Raw genomic sequence first — 21110 nt, forward strand, 5'->3', positions numbered from 1 at the left:
TAAAGCTGGAGCCTAATTAAGACCACGTTGTGACGTTATATAAATGGCAATAGCGAAAAAATACAAGAAAACAAATAAAAACAAATAAAACCAGAAAAGAGTACGAAAAGTTAAAGCCAAAAACCGAATCCGAAATGCGATTGCATATGCGATTGTTTTTCTTTTGTTGAATTGAGTTTTTTTTCTTTTGTATACTCGTTCAGCAAGTGAAAGACGAGTATATTCGTTGCATAGAATTGTAAACTGTAAGTTAGACACATAGAATCACAGATTTATAGATAGCATTACGAATTTATCAACAAATATGGGCTGAATATTACGTAATTGGAATTGCCTGGCAGCGAGGTTCTTAAGGTTTTCAATTTTATTATTATTTGACTCGAATTGAGTTTCTTTTTTCCTGCGAGAAAGTTGCGTTCGTTATTGTTTAAAAGAAAGCTGAAGCTTTGCATACGAGATCCGTTGTAAAATAATGAAATAGGGAGGCCTCCACGTATAAGGTATAAAATAACCCATATTGTCAGTTATTCAATATGGATTATGATATAATGTGTAAAGTATACGATGCAAAATGAGAGACTTGTACATATATTAAGTCTTGGTATGAGTTTAAGTTTAAGTTTTCGTATGAGGCACAAAAAGTAAGCTATAAGGCATACGATATTTCATAAAAGTTTTAAGAGTTAAGTATAAGACAGTCAATATCCTAATGTAGCATATTTAGTCAAAAGTATAAAAAAAATTGGTATAAAGTTATAAGAATTGGTATAAAATATTAGAGATCGGCCATAAAGTACAGAAGTGCAAGAGTGTTGCTATCATAAATATAATATTTGGTATATGGAGTAAGATATGTGGTATAAGAAGATTCGCTTATAGGTAGCTGAGGTATAAAGCGTAAAATGTGAAATATTTGGTTTGAGCAGCAGCCAAATCATTGATACAATCTCTTATATATATGGTCCCTTATAATGTACAACAGTTATGCTATAGGTATGATATTTATGTATGGTATAAAGTAAAACCGACTTTGTATAATATGCAAAATGTAAGGTAGATAGTATCCCATATTTCCTCAAGTTTATATGACTTTTTATATGTATACCAAATGAGAGATATCGTATAAAACATAATAAAGCCTATAACTTTTCTTTGGTGTAGCTGATTTACTTGAGAGAGATTTGGGGTAAGCTATAAGCTACAATATACAACCACAACAACCTATGTTTAAATCTATCTTTAAAGTACATGAGTATGAGATAAGCTAAATGAAATTATGAAATATGTTAAGTTAGCTAAACAAAACTTGTGGAGCGATCAAATAAATATTTAAATGATTTGATTAATTGAGCAAGATTGAGAAAATCGCAAACTGACAATCAAGCTTACGGAGGGTTCACTGTAGTCAAAACGATGTCACGAACTTCAATGGGTTCTACGGCAGCGGCAAGGTCGGCATAATGATTGAATTCGCATGCTTCGTGCAAATTGCAACAGCTTATGCAACAACAGCGACAGCAGCAACACCGACAGCAGCAGCACCGACAGCAGCAACAACAACAACAACTGCAATTTGATAAATAGATAAGCGATAAGTTTTATGGCTGGATTAGCCTTGGTTAATTCGGGATTTGCTTTTAAGCGAACGAGACATTTAGCGGCGGCCAAGCAAGCGACGGACGTTGCTGCGGCTGCCACATTAATCTTCGCCTGCCACAAACCTCTTGCAGCTCGCGCTCGCAGTCTGAAGTTCACAGTTCAATTGAGCTTTACCGCTAATTAGCTCTGCCCGCTGGCCGGCCGGTCAGGTGGGGCAGGGCTAGTGGCTTGAGCTAGGGGGCGGTGTCAAGGGGCATGCGAGATGCGACTCATGTTATGTAGTTGGCTGATGCCAGCCATGCCATGCCATACCATACCATACCATACCATACCTGCCCGTTCCCCTTCCCCTGGCCGCTGCTGTGGCCATTGCTGTTGGCAATGCTATTAAACTGGCGCCAAAGAGTAATATAAATTATATATGTATATATAATAATAATATATAGCTATATATATATATATACCTCTCTGTCTTATTTATTGATTTTATTTATATGAGGTTGCTGTTGCTCCATTGCTGCTGCTGCTGTTGCTATTCATTGTTGTTGCTGCTGCTGCAGTTGATGTTGTAGTTTCAAGTTTTTCTGCTGTTCAAGATATTGCTATTGATATTGCTATTTATTCTGCTCTTGTTGTTCCCATTGTTGCGGCAACAATTGCTACGCAATGCTGTAGCTATTGCTGTTGCTGCTGTCGCCATTGCTGTTGCTTCCGATGTGGTAGCTGATGCTGCTACAATTGCTGTTGTTGGTGCTCATATTACTGCTGCTCGTAGTTGCTGCTGTTCCTGCTGCTGTTGCTGCCGCTGTTCCTGCTGCAGTTGCTCCTGTTACTGTTGCTGCTGATGCTGTTGCAGTTACAGTTACTGCTGCTGTTGTTGTTGCAGCCGCTATTGCTGCTGCTCCTGCTGCTGTTGCTGTTCCTGCTGTGGCTGCTGCTGTTCCTGCTGCAGTTGCTCCTGTACTGTTGCTGCTGTTGCAGTTGCAGCCGCCGCTATTGCTGTTGCTGCTGTTGTTGTTCCTCCTGTTGCTGCTTCTGCTGTTGCAGCTCCTATTGCTGTTGCTGCTGCTCCTCTTGTTGTTGCTGCAGTTGCTCCTGTTAATGCTGTTCTTGTTGCTGTTGCTGTTACTGCTGTTGCAGTTGCTGCTGTTGTTCCTCCTGTTGCTGTTGCTGCTGCTGTTGGTTTTCTGCTGCTTCTCTTGTTGCTGTAGCTTTTGATTCTGCTAGCGCTGTGGCTGCTTGCTGCTGTTGATATTGCTGCTGCAGCGCTGCTGATAAGGCTGCGTGATATTGCTGTTGTTGCTGCTGCTCTCGCTGCTGTAGATATTGCTGCTGTTGTTCTTGTTGTTGCAGCTGATTTTGTTGTTGCTGCTGCCGCTGTTTCCGTTGCTGTTGCTCTTGCTGCTTCTGCTGCTGATGCTGCGTGCCTTTGCTCTTGCTGCTGCTACGGTTCTTTTTGTTGTTGCTGCTTCTTCTACTGCTGCGTGCTTTTGCTATTGATGTAGCTGCTGCTGTTTATTTTGTTGCTTGTGTTGTTGTTGCTGCTGCTGGTGCTTTTATTGTTGCTGCTGTTGCTATTGTGGTTGTGTATCCCACAATTATGTCAGCTGCAGTTCCATAGTCGTAAATTTACGCCGCTCGTTCAATCCACATTCATTCATTTGGCACAGCCAGAGCGGGACAGGTAGGCAGGGGGCGGCAATATATTGCTGCTGCTGCTGCTGCTGTTGCTGTTGCTGTTGCCTTTGCTGCTGCTGCTGCTGCTGCTGCTGCTGCATGTGGCAGCTAGCTGGCGAATTGTGACAATCCATTAAAAGCAAATATGCATTTGGAATGCAGATTTAATGGGAAATGCACATATTGAAATTTATGATACCACTTGATCTCGCTTGAGTGTGCGAGGGTTTTTTTTTTTTTAAATTTATTTCTTTATTTTTTTTTTTATATCTTAATCAGATTCCTGAACGTGGAGTTCATTAGTTATATGCAGTTGTTATGCAGGCATGTTCCGCTTTTCACTTTCGACAAGAATGTTCACGCGAAATGCCTTTTAGCGCTCGCTCATTTATTCATTTATTCACGTTCTGGCTGTTCGACTGTTACGACTCTTACATATTGTTTCAATTGCAATTCGTTTATCTGCATTCATTAATTTTAATATCTGTTTCATATGCATACTGGTAAATGGAATGCGGGAATGAAACACTCACAGTAACCATTTTCCTTGATGACCTGTGCCAGACTTTTCATACATATTTGAATGGTTCAATAGAGAATAAAATGCTGGAATGAAACACATTTGTATTGGCTTTAGTGGGAAATGTATGGCCCAAAGGGTAGAGATCTAGCGAGAATGGAACAGTTGGTCACTAAATTTGTTCTCCCACTTCACACTTCTATTTTTGCTCTAACGTGGAACGCTGGAATGAAACAGTTAACTATTTTATTTTGATTTTATTTAAATTTTTTCACTCTACTTCATTTACACCTTATACTACACTCCCGAATATTTCGCAAGAGGAATGCGTGAATGAAACACCCGATATGCTTTAACTTACTGTAAGATTAAAATATGTCGACGTTTAATTAATGATATCTTTTCTTTCGACTCTCTTTGCAGAACTTTAAAAACTTCAGAAATAACGAGTGAAAGTTTTAACTGAGAGACAAACAGAGGGAGGGGAACAACGAGAGAGAGAGAGAGAGGGAGAAAGAGGGTGGGAGTGGGAGTGGGAGATCTAGTAACGATACTCTCTCTCTTATCCAAACGAACGAGACAATGCACGACTCGCCGGTGTTGGGCCAACGCTAAGTGAAGAGCGTGTTAAGTCCATGCACGACAATTAGTTACAAATTGAAACCCATTTTCCCCCTGCAAGCTGAAACGGTGTTGAAAAACGCGTAGAAGAGAAACGAATACAAATACGAATAGAACGAGTTGAGAATCGAGAGATTCAATAAAACGATCGATTAAACCTTGGGCGCCATGGCAATGCTCGAGGCGCGGCCGTACAGGCCATTCAAGTCCAGTGAAGAGTACCTGGAGGCGATGAAGGAGGATCTGGCCGAATGGCTGAGCACCCTCTATCCGGAGCTGGAAATTAAGGCGGAGAATTTTATGGATCGCCTGGATACGGGCGTGGCGCTCTGCAAGGTAAGCTCATTTTAAATTTAACAAGCACTCTAACTTGCAGTTAAGCAAGTGCTAATATACATGCAGCTGTTAATTTAACTGTCTGTTAATTAACATGCAGTTGACATTAAGTCTCAAACCACATCAAGAGCAGTAAAACTGTATTAGCTTGTGGCTCGAACTTTTCGCCGCGCTTCAATTGAATTAATTATTGCGCCAAGTGCAGCTGCCTGTCAAATGTGCATATTTATATTTAGCGAGTAGTTGCTACATTTATAGAGTTGCCAGCTTTTGGTTTTAGCATGCAGTTGACATTTGTCTCGAGCAACATGAACTCTGGCAGCCAGCCGGGGCTAGTACTTGATTAGCGTTCACTTCAAAGCTGTTGTGCTGTGTGGGCGTGGCCGGGTGCCAGGTAGTGTGGCCCCTACCTTTGCTTATTTCACATTTCACATTTCTCGATATTGTTTTTATGGCCCGCAGCTGTTCCATTCGACCATTCGATGCATAAACAAAAATGTGAAATGTGAAAAGCTCTGGCACACACATTTCACGCAGATGATGCCGCCACCTGCTCGGAGTTTTTGACTCCCGGTTACGGCTACGGGCTCCTCCGACTCCGAAGCTCATAAAAGAAAAATTCACATTTGCCTCTGCAGCGCTTCATTGATGTTTGTTTGCTTAGGTGTTAAAAGCGCAAGCGATTTACGAATTCACGGATGCATTTGGGGCTAGCGTTTTATAGGCCAGTCAGTCAGTGGGTAGCTGTAGTTATGATGGGCATGCACCACTGCACCGCTGCACCACTGGCGCACGCTAGAGTTGCTTGTCTACTCGGTACGGACATATCCTGGCATTAACCTAAGTTGAGTCAAAACTCCGTACTAAGTCACACTCACACACACACACACACACACTCACCTGCACTCACACACCTAAAGAGGCACCGTTTGCAGCTGAGGTTACCCGCGTTCGTTGTGCCTGAATGCAAATGTGTTTTGTGAGTGCTTAAAATGTTAGCATTCCTCTGCTGTGTGCCTGGGCCTGGGCCTGGGCCTGGACCTGTGAAGTGGCCAGAGCTAAGTTTCTGTTTCACTTGCTCCAGTTTATGGCTTTTTGTTTTTGTGGCCATTCAACCTCAGCCTTATCGAAGCCATCGGCTAGGGCCTCAGCCAGCCAGCTACTTAAAATAGCTGAAGCATCCATAATGCATGTCGCCCTTAGCTCCAGCCATGCCAAACTGGAGCAACTTTTATCGTCTGCTTTTATCCTTAGCATAAATTCTGATGCATCTGCTGTTGAGCGAACTAATCAGCATCTAGACTTTAATTAGCTTAGTGAGAATTTATTATTACAAATTTGTATTCTGCTCAAGTTGAACTCAGAAACCTTCTGCTTGACTGCTTTAAAAGCACTTGAAATTATTTGCTTGTTAAGTTCATGTTAAGTACCTGCTTGTTAATTACAAATTTTTATGGCTGTGTAATCAGCTCAACCTTTATTGTTTTTTTTTTTTAGAATTTCAGTTTGTAAAGCTCATGTTAAAAAGTTGCGAATTTAATTGTAAATTTACAATTCAGTTCGTCTTTATTGTTGAGTTTGCAATGTGGTTTACTCGACTCCTTGTAAGCTAATAGAAATATGTTCTGCTTATATAAAATATTTTTGTTATATTATTTGAAAAGCTCATGTTAAAGCTTATGTTAAGCTAAGCCTTAGTTTAATAACTGTTGTTCATTGATTAGATTAGCATTGATAAGATTAGCATAGCAATCTTAAGTAACTGTTTTTCAAATTATCAATTTGTGGATTCTTTATATTTGGTAAATGATATATTATACATCATATTACATAGATATTATAGGAACTTGACAAAATTTCCTAGTCCAGACTTGAACTCGAACTGCATTTGTTTAATTCTTTGGCTGTGCTTCCTGGCCTATAGCTCATATATGTATTTCTCTCTCTCTCTCGCATACCATCTGCCTTGCTCACCCTCACCCTCTCCCCCCCCTCTCTCTCTCTCTCTCTCTCTCTCTCTCGCTCTCTTGCACTTTTTTGACTGCAGCAAATTCCATTATGCCACTTTTAATTACCGATGCGTTGCCGTTGCCTGTTTTGGTTTTGGTTTCGGTTTCGGTTACGTGGCGCATGCCATAAACCTCTGCCCATTGCCAGGGTGTGCGTGTGTGCATGTGTGTGGTTTGTGCCATTGCCATGCTTGTTGTGATTATGGGCGCTGAGTGGCGCTGCCCGCGGCTACTGGCGCCAGCCTCTGTGCAGCGCCGACGACGTCACGCTGGAGGCCAATAGCCAAGACCTCAACGCGTAGACAATTTGTCTTGCCTGTGTTGCCTGTGTTGTCTCTGTTGTTGCTGTTGTTGTTGTTGTTGTTATTGTTGCTTGCTTGCTGCTGCGAAGACCAACTGAATGCAGTGCAAAGCTGCGCTAAGGCTGAATTCCTGCAACAGAAATTCATATCGGGCACGCGGCATCTTGTGGGCTCTCCCGCTGTGCCGCATTGTTGGCGGCTCGCTTGCTGAAAGCAGCAAGTGAGAGTGCTCTAGGCGCGTGCCTGACTGACTAGCGGATACCCTGTAGATGGCAAGATGCCTAGATTAGTTGGGCCTGATCAATGCAAATGTATCGATGTATCGCACTTGTGCTGTAACTAGCTATCAATTTTAGGGAGGAAATACCGCAAAATGAAAGATGAATTTATGTAATAATAAAAAAAGATGCAATAAAATAGAAGAAAATATATTAAATATTATTTATGTAATGCAATAAAATAGAAGAAAGTATATTTAATATTATTTATGTATAAATAATATGATCAACTGAGTGTTTTTACCCGTTATATACTGGTATATATTATACAAATGCATATATCACATATTGATATAGCTCATCCAGCGTCATTACTAACAACATTTCTCTCGTGCATATTTTATATAAACATCCAAAAGTACAGGGTATTTGAAGGCAAACACTTGAATGCGTACCAAGAAGTTTTCACAGACTTGCAGCCAAACTATGCTGACATCGATATATATCGATTTTAAGCACTTACGTGAGGATTTACGAGTTTTGTATAATCGAAATCAAATATATGTTTATATATCAGGAAATGCGTGAGCATATCTAGCTACATACATATATATAATCTGTATAGAAATCTGTTTCTGTCTACATCTACAAGGTATTACAGGTATTTTCAATAGATACCGTTATACTTCATGGTGTCACAGCAGTCAGTTTCTGTCTGTCTGTCTGTCTCTTTAGTGGATGTATGGAAAAGAAACAGAGCGAACTCCATAGACCACGCCTTGTTCTTTGGCCTTTTTTGTTGGGGGTGTCTGGGAGACGCACGGATACGGGTGCTGGGGTAAATTATATCAGCTGCATATGGTGATGGATATGCGTGGAGCATATAATCATAAAGTTGCTTTGATCTGCGGACGGGCTGTCTTTAAATACACAAAATGAGCAGCATGCATAACTCTATATATTTATTTATCCAGTCCGAGAGACACGAGCGTGGCATTTCGATTTTGCATGTCAAGAGATGCAATGAGAGGGCGGCTGGATTGGCGGGGCGTGGTGGTGCGGGGAGGGCGGCTGCCGCTGCTGCCGGAAATGTCATAAGCATAAATTTAATTTTTGATAATTGTGTGTGTCGCGAAGCGTTAATGGAACTTTAATTGAAACTCACGACACGACGTGGCAGCAAACGCAGATACTTTGTATCTTGTGGATGCGTTTTGTATCCCGTGGATGCGTTTTACTTGAATGAAAAATCAGGCGGCAGCAGCAGCAGCAGCAGGAGCTATATGTTGCATGTCTTCATCAAGGCGGGAGTTTGTATAAATATCTATATAAAATACATATGTATATATGTATATACTCTCATGTATATATATGCATTGCCGTACATATATATGTATATATATTCATATTCAGATTCATTTGTATCTGGGCGGGCTTCATTTTAGTTCTGAGCATTGCCAATTAGCGTAGTCAGGTCGTTAGCGGCGATCATTAGCGAATTGTCTAACGATCCACGTGCAAAAGGAGATACATAGATACATTTGTATCTGGCTAATTAATGGCTGGCAGATATATTATGATGTGCCGCAGCTGTGCTGCAATTAACGCACAACTAGCCAACAAAAGACAGATCGCAGATACAAATCTATCTCACTGCAAAGATCACAGCGATTATCATCATTAGCAGCGCAAGGAAAACATTAAAACACGGAAGAATAGCATCGACTGAAGACTGAAGACGAAGATCTGAAGATCGCGCAACTCGAGCCAAAGTTAGCGGATCGACGGAACATTCCTATGTTCATAGTCATATGAGAGCTAAAGAAATATCGTTTTGAGACAAGATCCGATTAAGATGACACATATATTATAATATTTGAATATATAGATATAATTACAGGCAGAAGATACAGGTACAGATACAGATATTAGATATTAGATACAGATACAGATACAGATACAGATACAGATACAGATACAGATACAGATACAGATACAGATACAGATACAGATACAGATACAGATACAGATACAGATACAGATACAGATACAGATACAGATACAGATACAGATACAGATACAGATACAGATACAGATACAGATACAGATACAGATACAGATACAGATACAGATACAGATACAGATACAGATACAGATACAGATACAGATACAGATACAGATACAGATACAGATACAGATACAGATACAGATACAGATACAGATACAGATACAGATACAAATACAGATACAGATACAGATACAGATATAGATATAGATATAGATATAGATACAGATACAGATACAGATACAGATACAGAAACAGTTCCACATACAGATACAGATACAGTTAGATACAAATATTTTTAGAATTACAGATACAAATACTTAAATTACATGCAGCTTTAAAATTAATTCCAAATTCCAGATACATCTACATTTAGAGCTGCTGTCAGCTAGGGTATCCATGCTTCGGCCTGGTTACAATCCCAATTTCTGTCTTCTTTTTTAAGTGCCATAGTTTATCTTCTATTTATTTTTTGGGGCCAGCCTGCCGTCAGCGATTTCTCGAGTCAACTAATTGAATTTGATAAAGCCGACGACTGCTTTTAATTGGCCAAACACTCGCACTGCCAATTATTGCTGATAGAAGACCATGCCACAGCCACAGCCCCAGTCCCTGCTCCCCAATTGCTACGATTAGAGCACACTGCATTGAACGCTGGGCAGTTAATGAATGCATTGCTTGCCCAGTTCCAATTATTGTCTAAGAAAGTTACGACTGGAGGCTCAATTAGCTGGCCGCCAGTTGATTTCCGCACCACAAATCGAATAAGCGCAGACAAATCGATGAACCAATAAATGAATAAAGCACAACTCTATGTGCAAGTCAACACTCAGAATTGTCTCTCAGATCTAAGCCGAAATAGTTTAAATTCTATTCGAAATAGAGCTTTGAGAATAATTGTTTATCGATTTATCAATATCGTTAGATTGGGACTTTTGTAACTGAAATGGAATAGAAATTCTTTGTCAGCTGCAATTAAATGTTCGATATGGTTTATTTAATTGAGAGAATTGAGCTGTTTTTAATCTTAGATAACATTTATTGATAACTTGAAAATAGTCCACGTTGTACAACACTATTCGATATTAAATTATATAATAAATTGTCGCTGGACATAAATAAATGTATAAAAAGAGAGAGAGAGAGAGAGAGAGAGAGAGAGAGAGCAAAAAAAAAATGTGATTTGGATATTTGATATTAGCTGAGAATTGTGATTCTTGATCGGTCGGCTGATCAGTCGATCGCATTTGTTGTTCGTGACTTGTTGGGCTCAACACTTCGTGAGTCCATTCAATTTAATAGTCCAACTTCGGTCGTTGGCTTCTTAATTGAGACCCGGACAGTGCTCTGGACGCCACCTCTCTTGTCTGTCGACTCTTGGCTCTTGGCTCTTGTCTTTGCCTTCCACATTTATTGGCTTTGACATGCATACCAAGTGGCCAAAAAGTTATTGGGAAATTTTTCGCAGCTCACTGTCTGGACGTGGCACAATGCAATTCCAGTTGATCATTGATCCTAAGTGTACATAAGTATGTATATGTATATATGTGTGTCTATGTATATTTGAATTACAACTAGAACATATCGCTTGCTGAGCATATACAATATTTTAAGTCCATTCATTCGCATGCATAAACAGTTTCTTAGAACCCTCATGTTGTAGATCTTTAAGATCGATCTTATTGATAATATTTACATAAGAGAAACTTGAATGAATCGTCGCTTTAATGGACTTCAGTATACTCAATTCATAGTTACCCTCTAATCAGTATTCAGCTGTCTGAACAATTGATTTGTATCTCATTTGTGAGGCTTTACTTATAGGAAAAGATCTATTTCGCAATGTTGGGCTTGAATGTACATTATCATGTCATATCTGAATTTAGATTAAAAAAAATTGGAATATATATGTTATATATATAGAGTATTGGCTCTATGATTTATTTGTATATTCGTATAGACCCCAGAAAAGTATCTGATCAAAAATACGTATCATTCTTATACTACTCTAAGAATTTTATTTTATATAAGATGATTTAATATTAACTACATACAGATATTACTTTTACTATACATATTATATGTTCCACTCTTACTTCATCAATATCTCTCATCTATATTACATAACTCTCATTATCATAGTTTGAATAATATTCGGCTTGAGCGCATTTAATTTAATAAACTAACTAATCTAATCAAATCAAAAGCGTAATTTATGTACAGCTTGTATTAAAGTATTTTGCATTTATTATTATTTTTCTGATCTATTTGAAGGACATATTTTTGTAGTGCTTTCGGCACATTCCAAATTGTTGACTTGTTCAATTTGATAGATCTAGCGAACGAGCTTGTAGCTACAATTCGCAGTTTTGTACAATTTATCAAGATATGCACATAGTTATGTTTTTAATACTCGCTCACGCTCCAATGAGAAGAGCATATTGGCTTCGCTGGTATGTGAGACTGCTTTGGGGCTGGCATTAGCAAGTTCTCTTGATCTGCTCTACCAATGGACGTGAGCGGGTGCTGTGTAGTCGGATAAGCTCTTTGGTAATGTTCTTACGTGGTTTTCTATCCTCCAGTAACTGGCACGCCTTTGCCTACCGTCTGACACATATGGGTCACTTGTGCCTTATGACAACTGTCAGCTGAGATACAGATACATATGCAGCCTGAGATACAGATAGAGCTGGAGCTAGAGATAGAGATCCGAAATGTTGATTTAGTTATGGCCGAAGGCAAATCGAAATGAATCAAATTCATTAGTGCCAATTTATTGTTTGGCATTTTTTTTTTTTTTTTTTTTTTTTTGTTTTTGTTTTTTGGTCAACAGATCAAATATCCAACTGCATCTGTGCGCGGAATGGACCAACTGCTTCGCAATGGGCGCGCAGCTGAGCTCCACTTGGACTCCAGTTGGGGCCAGGCGTCGGCCGAGGCGTGTCCAATCCGATTTTGACTTTATTAACGGTGCAATTTGTACGACACTGAGCAACAGCAGCAAACAGTCGCCAAAGCATGGCAACTATTTTTTATTTATTTCGTATTATTTCTTATGTCCATGCCACCCTATAAACATGGCTTACAAGACTCGCGTATGCATTGGAAATAGCCTGAAAAAGTTACATGAGACGTGTGACCAAATTTCGTATCTTACATTTGCTTACCATAGCCGCCTTTTATCCGCCTGGCAAAGTGCCTTGCAAAGTGATTCTGGAATATAGTCGACTCTGAAGTGGTAAATAATTATAATGCGAGGTCAAGTAATAGAGGAACAACCATTCTGCCATTCTACCCTTCTTCTTTATGTTTGCTGCAGCTTCTTAAGCATTTATCTGCCTGGCAAACATCACAGTTGATCGCAAAGTAAATCTGGAATATAGAAAGGTGCTTAATTATGTTTAGATATTGATCTAATACTTCACAGCTTCACCATTTACCCGCTTGGCAATCATCATTGCAAAGTAAATGGGAAAAACGCTCAAAGAGTCTTCATCTCATTCTTATATTTGCTTTTCTTCCCATCGATCCTATCCACAGCCGAAGTTAGTCTGATTCATTGCTTTGGCGATTTAGTGGCTGGCAATTTATCCGCCTGGCAAAGTGCATTGCAATGCAATTTTATTATTTATTGCTGACAATGGCACGACAACAACAAGTTGCCACACAAATTGTATGCTAATGCCTCCACCCAGAGCACTCTCAAGCAGCGGGCGGCCAAACGCAACCCGCTTGTCCAGTTGCTGAAGCCAGCTGCCTGGCTGGCTGCCTGGCTGCCTGGCTGCCTGCCTGGTTGACTGTCTGGCTATTGGTCCACTCAGGTCCAGAGAGCAGCAGCAGCGGCTCTTTATGATTGTTTTCCGTTGTCTGATTTATGGAGTGTCTGCTGACTAATTTGAACTCTGGCGTGTTAAAGTTCTTGTAAGTGGCCGCCTCTGTGCCACTGAAAATTCGCTTTTGTTTTGGCTTTTTGTTGTTGTTGTTGTTTTTTATTCGTTTTAGCCATTGTTCACTGTGGGCCATTGTTATAGAGCGGAATCGCTGCTTGTGGCATGTGCCGCTGCCTAAGATCAAGATCGTCGCTAGCTGCGCGTATGTGTGTGAGTGTGTGGGAGCTATAAATAGCTGAAGCCTCAACCCCCCCCCCCCCCACTCTGGCATGGCAGCCACACAAATGTCTCCATTAACGGTCATTCGTCTTAGGGATTGCGCTCTATATTTGTCGCCGAGTCCAAAATAGACCAAAACCAATGCAAAGGCGCAATGCCTCTGGGAGAGGTGGGATGGGGTGGAGTGGAGTGGAGTGGAGGCGATTTCTAAAGGTTAAAGAGCGTCACCCCCTACAACTAGCTGTCAGCGTGATGCAGTTGCAGTTGCAGTTGTTATTGTTGCTGTTGCGGCTGCTGCTGTTGCTGCTGTTGTTGTTGTTGTTGTTGTTGCCGCCTTTATTGCTGCCCCATGCTCATGCGTCACGTTGCCGTTGCCGTTGTCGTGCAGTCTCAATGGCGACAATCATGTGGCGGCCGCCCCACAAAAAAGGAAGTCCAAAAGTCGTTGAGCGTCGCCTACGAAATGCGCCAATTGTTGTTGCCGATGATTCAGAATACACTGTGCGCCATGTGTAAGCGGGTATATTGACATATGTATGTACATACATAGATCCATGGGTAAACGGGCATGTTGACTTGGATCTATGCGAAAAGTTAAGTAAATATGAGTAAATTTGTTTTTGGTTATGCCCTGTACGTAGAGTAAATGTGGGTATATTGCTGGTTGACATGCTGAATATATACAGTTAAAAGCTTACTTTTCCATGAGCTTTTAGTTGTAGCAGCAATAAGACACAAAAAAATCAAAAATTAAACTTTTTCTTCAGCTAAAGTTAAATTAGATTAATTAATAAATTAATTTGAATATATTCATTCATGCCCGATGATTTCTTTTACCTATGTATGTATCTGCTTTATGGGTTCCTCAAGAAACGAATTGTTGCTGTACGAAGACTTAATTGGCGCACTGTATATTGGCTTTCGTCTGTTACATTTGGCATTGACAGCTAAGAATTTCACAGATATTGCAACACACCAATTATTATTATACACATTAGTTAACCACACATATGCATGTACATGCATATACATATATATTTATATATGTATGTATATACATACCACGTTGCGGGTTCATTAATTGCTATAATTATGTTATTTAGCCTTATTTGCCGCGAACGTTCTAGCGCGCTTTTGTTTTGATTGTTCGTTTTTCGATTTGTTTTGGTTTTAATTGCTGGCACATAGCAGGGTCACACTGCATGCACATACATAAATCGGTCGTGCGCTTGCGTGCGTGAGTGCGTGAGCGTGCATACGAACATCGAATGCGCAATGCGCTAGGCAGGGTCACACTTGTCAGCAGCTTTCACTAGCCCGCATCCGTGCAATTTATGTGAGTGCGCGTGTGTGTGTGTGCGATGAGTGTGCACAGTTGCTGCTGCCTTTGAAAAAAAAAATCGCCTTTCAAGCTAAACTTCAAAGCAAGGCCGGCGCCGTTTCCCACGCATTTGGATGCGTCTCATTGATGGACTGCACGTAGCCATAGGCCGGTACGATGTCACACTGACTCCGCGTGTATGCGCATGTGTGTGTGTGTGTGTCGGTGTGTCGCTTATAACAGTTACAATAAACAACAGTTTTGCATGGCATAAATATTGTGAATTGAAAAGCCAAATATGAAATGCGCGCACTGTTTAATCTAAGTAGCGTGTGTATGTGTGTGTCCATGTGTGAGTGTGTGTGTGTGTGTGGGTTGCAATTGTCGTGTCAACGTTTAAAAAAGAGTTCGCGTCACGTTTGCTTAATAAAATTAATATTTACATATGCTCGTATTTGACTTGGCAAGCATTGAAATGCTTTTGCTGTTGCTTTTGCTTTTGCCTCAGCGATCTGTGCCCAAAACTGGACAAATAGCCAAATAGACGAGACCCGGCAATTGGCACGATTATCTCCCACTCCCCCAATCCTAACCGCACGGCGGCCGAGCAGCCGAGCAGCCGATCTGCCCAGATCTCACTCAGATTATGGCAGGCACATATTTAGCCATGTTGTAGCCAAGTGTTTACCTATTTTGGGCGCGTTTTGTCTCACATTTCTGTTCGAGTTGCCAATTCGATTATTAAGTTTTCTCTGTTGTTTCTTTATAATAATTTAGCATGTTGCCCAAGTTAATTGCATTTGCTCAACTGCTTATTAGTCAGCCATCGTTTACCAGGAAGTTCAGGCCATCGGATAAATGTTGTACATATATGGCAATGCTAACAATTAGTTGGAGCTGAGCTATTAGATTGGCCAGAAAAAGCCCTACAGTTTCACGGAAGAATGCTTCAAGTTAAGGCCGTGCACTTTACCAGGTAACTGGTAAGATCAACTCTCTCTCTCCCTCACTCTCTCTCTCTCTCTCTCTCACTCTCTCTCACTCTCTCTCTCTCTCTCCCTCTGTCTCTCCCTCTCTCTCAGCCTCACTCTCCCTGTATATATGCTTAAAGCTCGCTAAGAGATAATTTAAGGCTTAACATGAACTTTGCCAGGCACTTGCCAATACAGCTGGATCTTTATCTTTGTCTTTGCTGTTCTTTCTTTCTCCTTGCGGGGAGCGAGAAACAGAGAGAGAGAGATGATAAAGAGAGGGAGCTTGGACCCCTTTTCCTATTCATCTCTCACTCTCTTATCTGTCACCCTAATTACCTCGCCTTCTCAATTGTCCTTATATTTTTCAATTCTTTGCTTCTTTATAACTCCTACCGTCGTGCTGCCTTTACCTCACTCTAACTTTTTTCCTTTTCTTCTTAGTCCATCTACCTTTCCTTCAGATAGCAATCCAGCCTACGGTCATTTAACATGCGCTTTACCAGGCACACGCTCAATTCCAAATGAGAGCTTTACTCAGCTGAATCCCTTCTACTCGATGCGCCACACAACAGTCATGCAGTCCATTTAACATGCACTTTACCAGGCACAAGCTAATGCCAACTCTCGCTGTAATATGTTAATCTATAACAGGAAGCACGCAGCAGATCAACTCAATTGTCAACATAATGGGAGCTGCTCTGCGCATGGTTTATGGCCCGTTTGTTCGGTTCAATATGGTCTCATCCGTTTCATGCCATTCCATATCGTCTCGTTTCGTTCCCAAGGCGCGCATTCTTGTTTTGTTTTGTTTATTTTGTGTGTTATTTTTTTGTCTCTCTCTCTCTCTTCTTTGGGCAATTGCGACAACATTTGTAACTGTCTCGCGGCGAGTCGCTCGCTCGTTTCGGTCTTTCTTCGCGGCCCCATAGTCGAACTGTCTATCTAATTTTGGGCCGAGTCTAAATTCAAGTTTATAACTAAATATGCGCTTGGCAGGTCCACAGAGGGCGAGGCCGAGGGTTCGCTCTCCCCCCCCGTTGCTCTGGAAGCCGACGCGGGGCGATTGGCCTCGATTGCGTTTGCGCTTGCGTTTGCCACATTTTTTAACAACTTCACCCACATTCAAAATTCGTTTTGGCTATGGCTTTTCGGAAAAGAGTCGAAAAAAAAAAAAAAAACAAACAACTCAAACTCAAACTAATATCAGCGAAACGAGAAACCAGTTCACTTTGGTTTAGTTGTTGTTTCTTTTTGGCGACGGCGGCGACTTTGTCTTGTTAGCTACGTAGAGCACAGTTAGGCTTAGTATATATTGTATGTAGTATAGATACGAATCAGCCCATTCAGGTTGTATCTAGAGACACTTTTGAGCAAAATCGAACTGCAATTGAATGCGTTTCGTTTTCCTTTTATTTTTTGCAGCTATCAAGTTTATTATTCGAAAACGAATATTCTACATATTTCAAGATCCCTACTATTGATAATCCAACATCAGTTTAAGTACCATGGATAGTATTTTAGGCGAATTGTTGATCAGTGTCACCATCCAGCTAGATTCGAAATCATTATTGAATGTGATTAACATCAGCATTAATACTATCATTATAAATTGGCTATCCCCACCATATGTGCTATAGTTTTTATTGGCATATTCAGCTTCCCCGCTCTCAGTATTATCATTCCTAACAATTTCATTAATATTTTCGTTGTCATTTACATTTTTAATTGCATTACAATTATTGTTATTATTATCCCGACGATTATCATCTTCCATTCATCGGCATTAGTATCATAATAATTATTATTATAATTATCACACTTGAACATTATTATTATGACGGCAATTTTCATTGTCACCGTGCTTAGTATCACTTTCATTAGCATAATCATGATTATAGCTTGCATCATTATTATAGTCATTGCCAATATCGAAAACATTTTTCTTTAATCTATAATTTTGCATTTTTTATTATAATTATTATTAGTATTATGATTACAATCCATCAATTATTCTTAACTAACTTGCTTACTAGAGATTCAAAAGATCGGGAGACTAATTAATTCCTTTTGGTTGATCATATAAATATACTCGAGAAGTGTTTTTTGGAATCCGATAAATTTATATAAATAATTTAGCATTTTTCATTAATCATTATTATTAGCATAATCCATCAATTGTTAACATTATCTTCATTACATACTAGAGATTCAAGAAATCTGGATTACTACTTTTGGATGGATCTGATAGATATCGCGCGTATACTCGGGATCTACTTTTGGAAGTTGATAAATTCATTTATTATTTAATTATATTAATTTTGCATTTTTAATTGTCATTATTATTAGCATCATTAACCATTAATTATTAACATTATCTTTATTAACACATTCAAATACTAGAGATTCAAGAAATACGGAGACTGATTTGGATTGATCAGATCGATATCGCTCGTATACTCGAAAACTGTTTTTATACCCTGAACCCATTGAAAATGGGAAATCAGGGTATAATGGTTTTGTTAAAAGTATGTAACAGGCAGAAGGAGGCGTGGCAGACCCCACAAAGTATATATATTCTTGATCAGGGTGACGAGCTGAGTCGATTTGGCCCTGTCCGTCTGTCTGTCCGTCCGTCCGTCCGTCCGTCGGTATGTATGAACGCGTCGATTTCAGAAGATATAAGAGCTAGAGACTTGAAATTTTTTTTTCTAGGTCCGTGTATATCACGCGCATATCAAGTTTTTCTTTTTATATCGATAACTACTCCCGATATTTTATTATCGATTAAAAACCTTATCGAAAGCTAGTTATTTAATTATATCTCCTACACCTTTAAAGCTAGAGCTTCCAAATTTTAAATGTAGACTTATATGTATTTTATATAATTTCGATTTTTTTTGTAATTTACCCCCCACCCCTATATCCACCCCCTCACCCTCACCTATGTAAAAGGCGTATTTCAAGTACTAGGGACGTGTGCTTTAGAATGTACACACATTTTCACCATATGATTACGCCCTGAAAGTTTCATTAAGATTGTACGTCTAGAAATTAAATTATTCAACAAATAAATTCTTATAATGTTGCCCACACTACAGCGCAGCACAAGCGCAGTCGCTGCTTACTGCGCAGTTAGCAGAGCGCGTTCTAATACGTGCGTGTGTATGTATGTGTGCCGAAAAGAAGTGCAGAGTGAATATCAGATTAGAGGGTTCAGGGTATCTCCTAGTCGAGCAGTCTCGACTAGAGTCTTCTTACTTGTTTGGAATACGATCTATTTAGATATGAATATTGTAACGGATACTGTAATTCGAAATAAAACACTAAAGTCGTTTGCTGTCACAGACGATGTGATAAGAAAGTACATTGTATAGAGTTGATGTTTATTTTTTGTTTCGTAGCCATGTTTGCCCCCACCCCCAAGTGTTTCCAGAGTTGTGTGAGAAATGGCCCCACAGATCATTGACGCTGGCTCGGCTGCAGCTGAGAATTCCCACCGACTGGCAAGCTCGTATCAATTACCAATTGCATATCTGCAGTTATGCCCACACACACACACACACACACACATGCACATGCGCATAGGTATCTCTTGATGCTGACTATCGATCAGTGATCTCATCTCATCGGTCTTTTAGCCAGGGTCGTTTCCCACACCTGAACGAGCGAGAGCGGGCAACAAACTTTGGCAAATAAAACGCCTTCTATGGCATTATGGAAATACCGTTAGCATTTGCCAAAAAAAAAAAAAAAAAAAAAAGAAGAAGAAAGAAGATGAAAAAAAAAGTAACAGAAACAACAACAACAACAACTCCAATCAAATTCATAAGTTTCTATAACCAAGATCAAAAGTGGGCCCCGAGCAGGTGATCGACGTAACCAACACACAAATCTCTATGAGCAACTGTTGCTGCCGCTGTTGCCGCTGTTGCCGCTGCTGTTGTTGTTGCAACAATCATTTGGCAGCGATCTATCATTGCCAACTGTCCAAAAGCAGAAAGAGCGAGCGAGGGAGATATACGACACGGCTTGGCTAGTTAGTTGGCTACGAGGAAGTTGTCCATGAGAACCTTGAACCCCAAAAGACAACAATCAGTTGTTGTTGTTGCTGCTGTTGTTGTTGTTGCTGCTGTTGCTGTCGTCGCGGCCTTTGAAATATGATTTTGAATGGGACAGCGTGGACAGTTTCTTATTTTGATTGAGTTGAAAACAACATTATATATATTTCTCTCTTTCTCTCCCTCACTCTCTCTCCCTCTCTCGCTCTATATATATGTATATACATGTGTGTGGGTGTATCTGGACAATCGGTGGCCAGACCAATTCACTCCATTAGACTTGGCTTTTTTAGCTGCCACGCCCCTGCCCGCTGCCAACACAATGCAAATTTTTTTTTATTTTTGAATTTCTTGTTATTTAATTCGTTAGAAAAAATTGGTTGAATTGTTGAAAAAAAAAAACAGAAACAAAAATGAAACGGTTGACGGCAAATCCGCTTAGGCGTTGGCCAAATCAACGGCCCACACACACACACACACACACACACAGAGACACATGTGCTTGGCTGCTGTGTGTCCGTGTGTGCAGTCGGCTATGCCTCGCATGGCATTTGCAGGGTATAGCGCAATTATAGCTGGCGCATATCCTCAGGCTGTGCTGTCAATACCCTGCACATGCAGGCTATATAGGGTCTGGCATATAGGGTAGTTTGACTTTATATTGAAATTGAAGCAAGTGCCTGTAATTCTATCTAAAGCGAAACTAGACACAGTTGAAGACTAAGATATATGTACATCTATATACAATATACCCTAAATTTGAGTTACCTATATAATGTAGACTTATGTATACATATCTTTAATCTATTATACATCTTCAGTTACATATAGACTGCTCTACTATATTCAGCCCATTTTTGTTGTAACTATTATTTAGGGTATTTCCTTGGACTTTTCAGCTAATTTATGGTATATTTTATATACCGCACTTTTTTGATATATTTTTTTTTCAGTTGCGTTGATTTGGGTGTCGTTTTTTTTTTTTTTTTTTTGATTTATTTATTTATTTTTTTTTTTTTTTGCAATGTCATTTTGTATTATAATTTTTGTTCGACTCGCATTTTTGGATTTTTTTTCTTCACACGCTTTGCGGAAGCAAAAAGCTGTTATAGGCATTACATAGACACCATACGTACATATATATCTATATATATATATATATATATATATGAGTTTTTTTTGCAATTGCCTTTTACCTAATGTTATTAACGTCATATTGACATACATTTGAGCAGAAAGGCAAAGAAATGGGAAAAAAATGGAAAAAAAAAACTAAGAGGCAAAGCGAAAAATCTAAGCTA

General features: G+C 39.8%; 1 protein-coding gene and 1 long non-coding RNA gene across 4 annotated transcripts in view; one reads left to right on the forward strand and one right to left on the reverse strand.

Moving 5' to 3' along the window:
* Nucleotides 1-21110, forward strand: part of LOC6585290 (GAS2-like protein pickled eggs) — a 79245-nt gene that overhangs the window by 37747 nt on the left and 20388 nt on the right. For both annotated transcript variants that reach the window (XM_044011724.1, XM_044011723.1), the window contains exon 4: nucleotides 4220-4753. In XM_044011724.1, the coding sequence (XP_043867659.1) occupies nucleotides 4586-4753 (168 nt within the window). In that variant the 5' untranslated portion in view covers nucleotides 4220-4585. The remainder of the gene's footprint in view (nucleotides 1-4219; nucleotides 4754-21110) is intronic.
* On the reverse strand, nucleotides 11263-14820 carry LOC26528268. Of its 2 annotated transcripts, none has more exons than XR_006356552.1 (5): nucleotides 14519-14820; nucleotides 14294-14403; nucleotides 12781-14038; nucleotides 12515-12719; nucleotides 11263-12460 (listed from the first exon to the last, which is right to left on the reverse strand). It is a non-coding gene; the product is annotated as an uncharacterized LOC26528268 (long non-coding RNA). The 2 variants fall into 2 exon arrangements; XR_001449015.3 differs by having other exon boundaries at nucleotides 11265-12460; nucleotides 12788-14038.

This window comes from Drosophila mojavensis, unplaced genomic scaffold (genome assembly GCF_018153725.1).
Source record: "Drosophila mojavensis isolate 15081-1352.22 unplaced genomic scaffold, ASM1815372v1 contig_136, whole genome shotgun sequence".
Lineage (NCBI taxonomy): Eukaryota > Metazoa > Arthropoda > Insecta > Diptera > Drosophilidae > Drosophila > Drosophila mojavensis.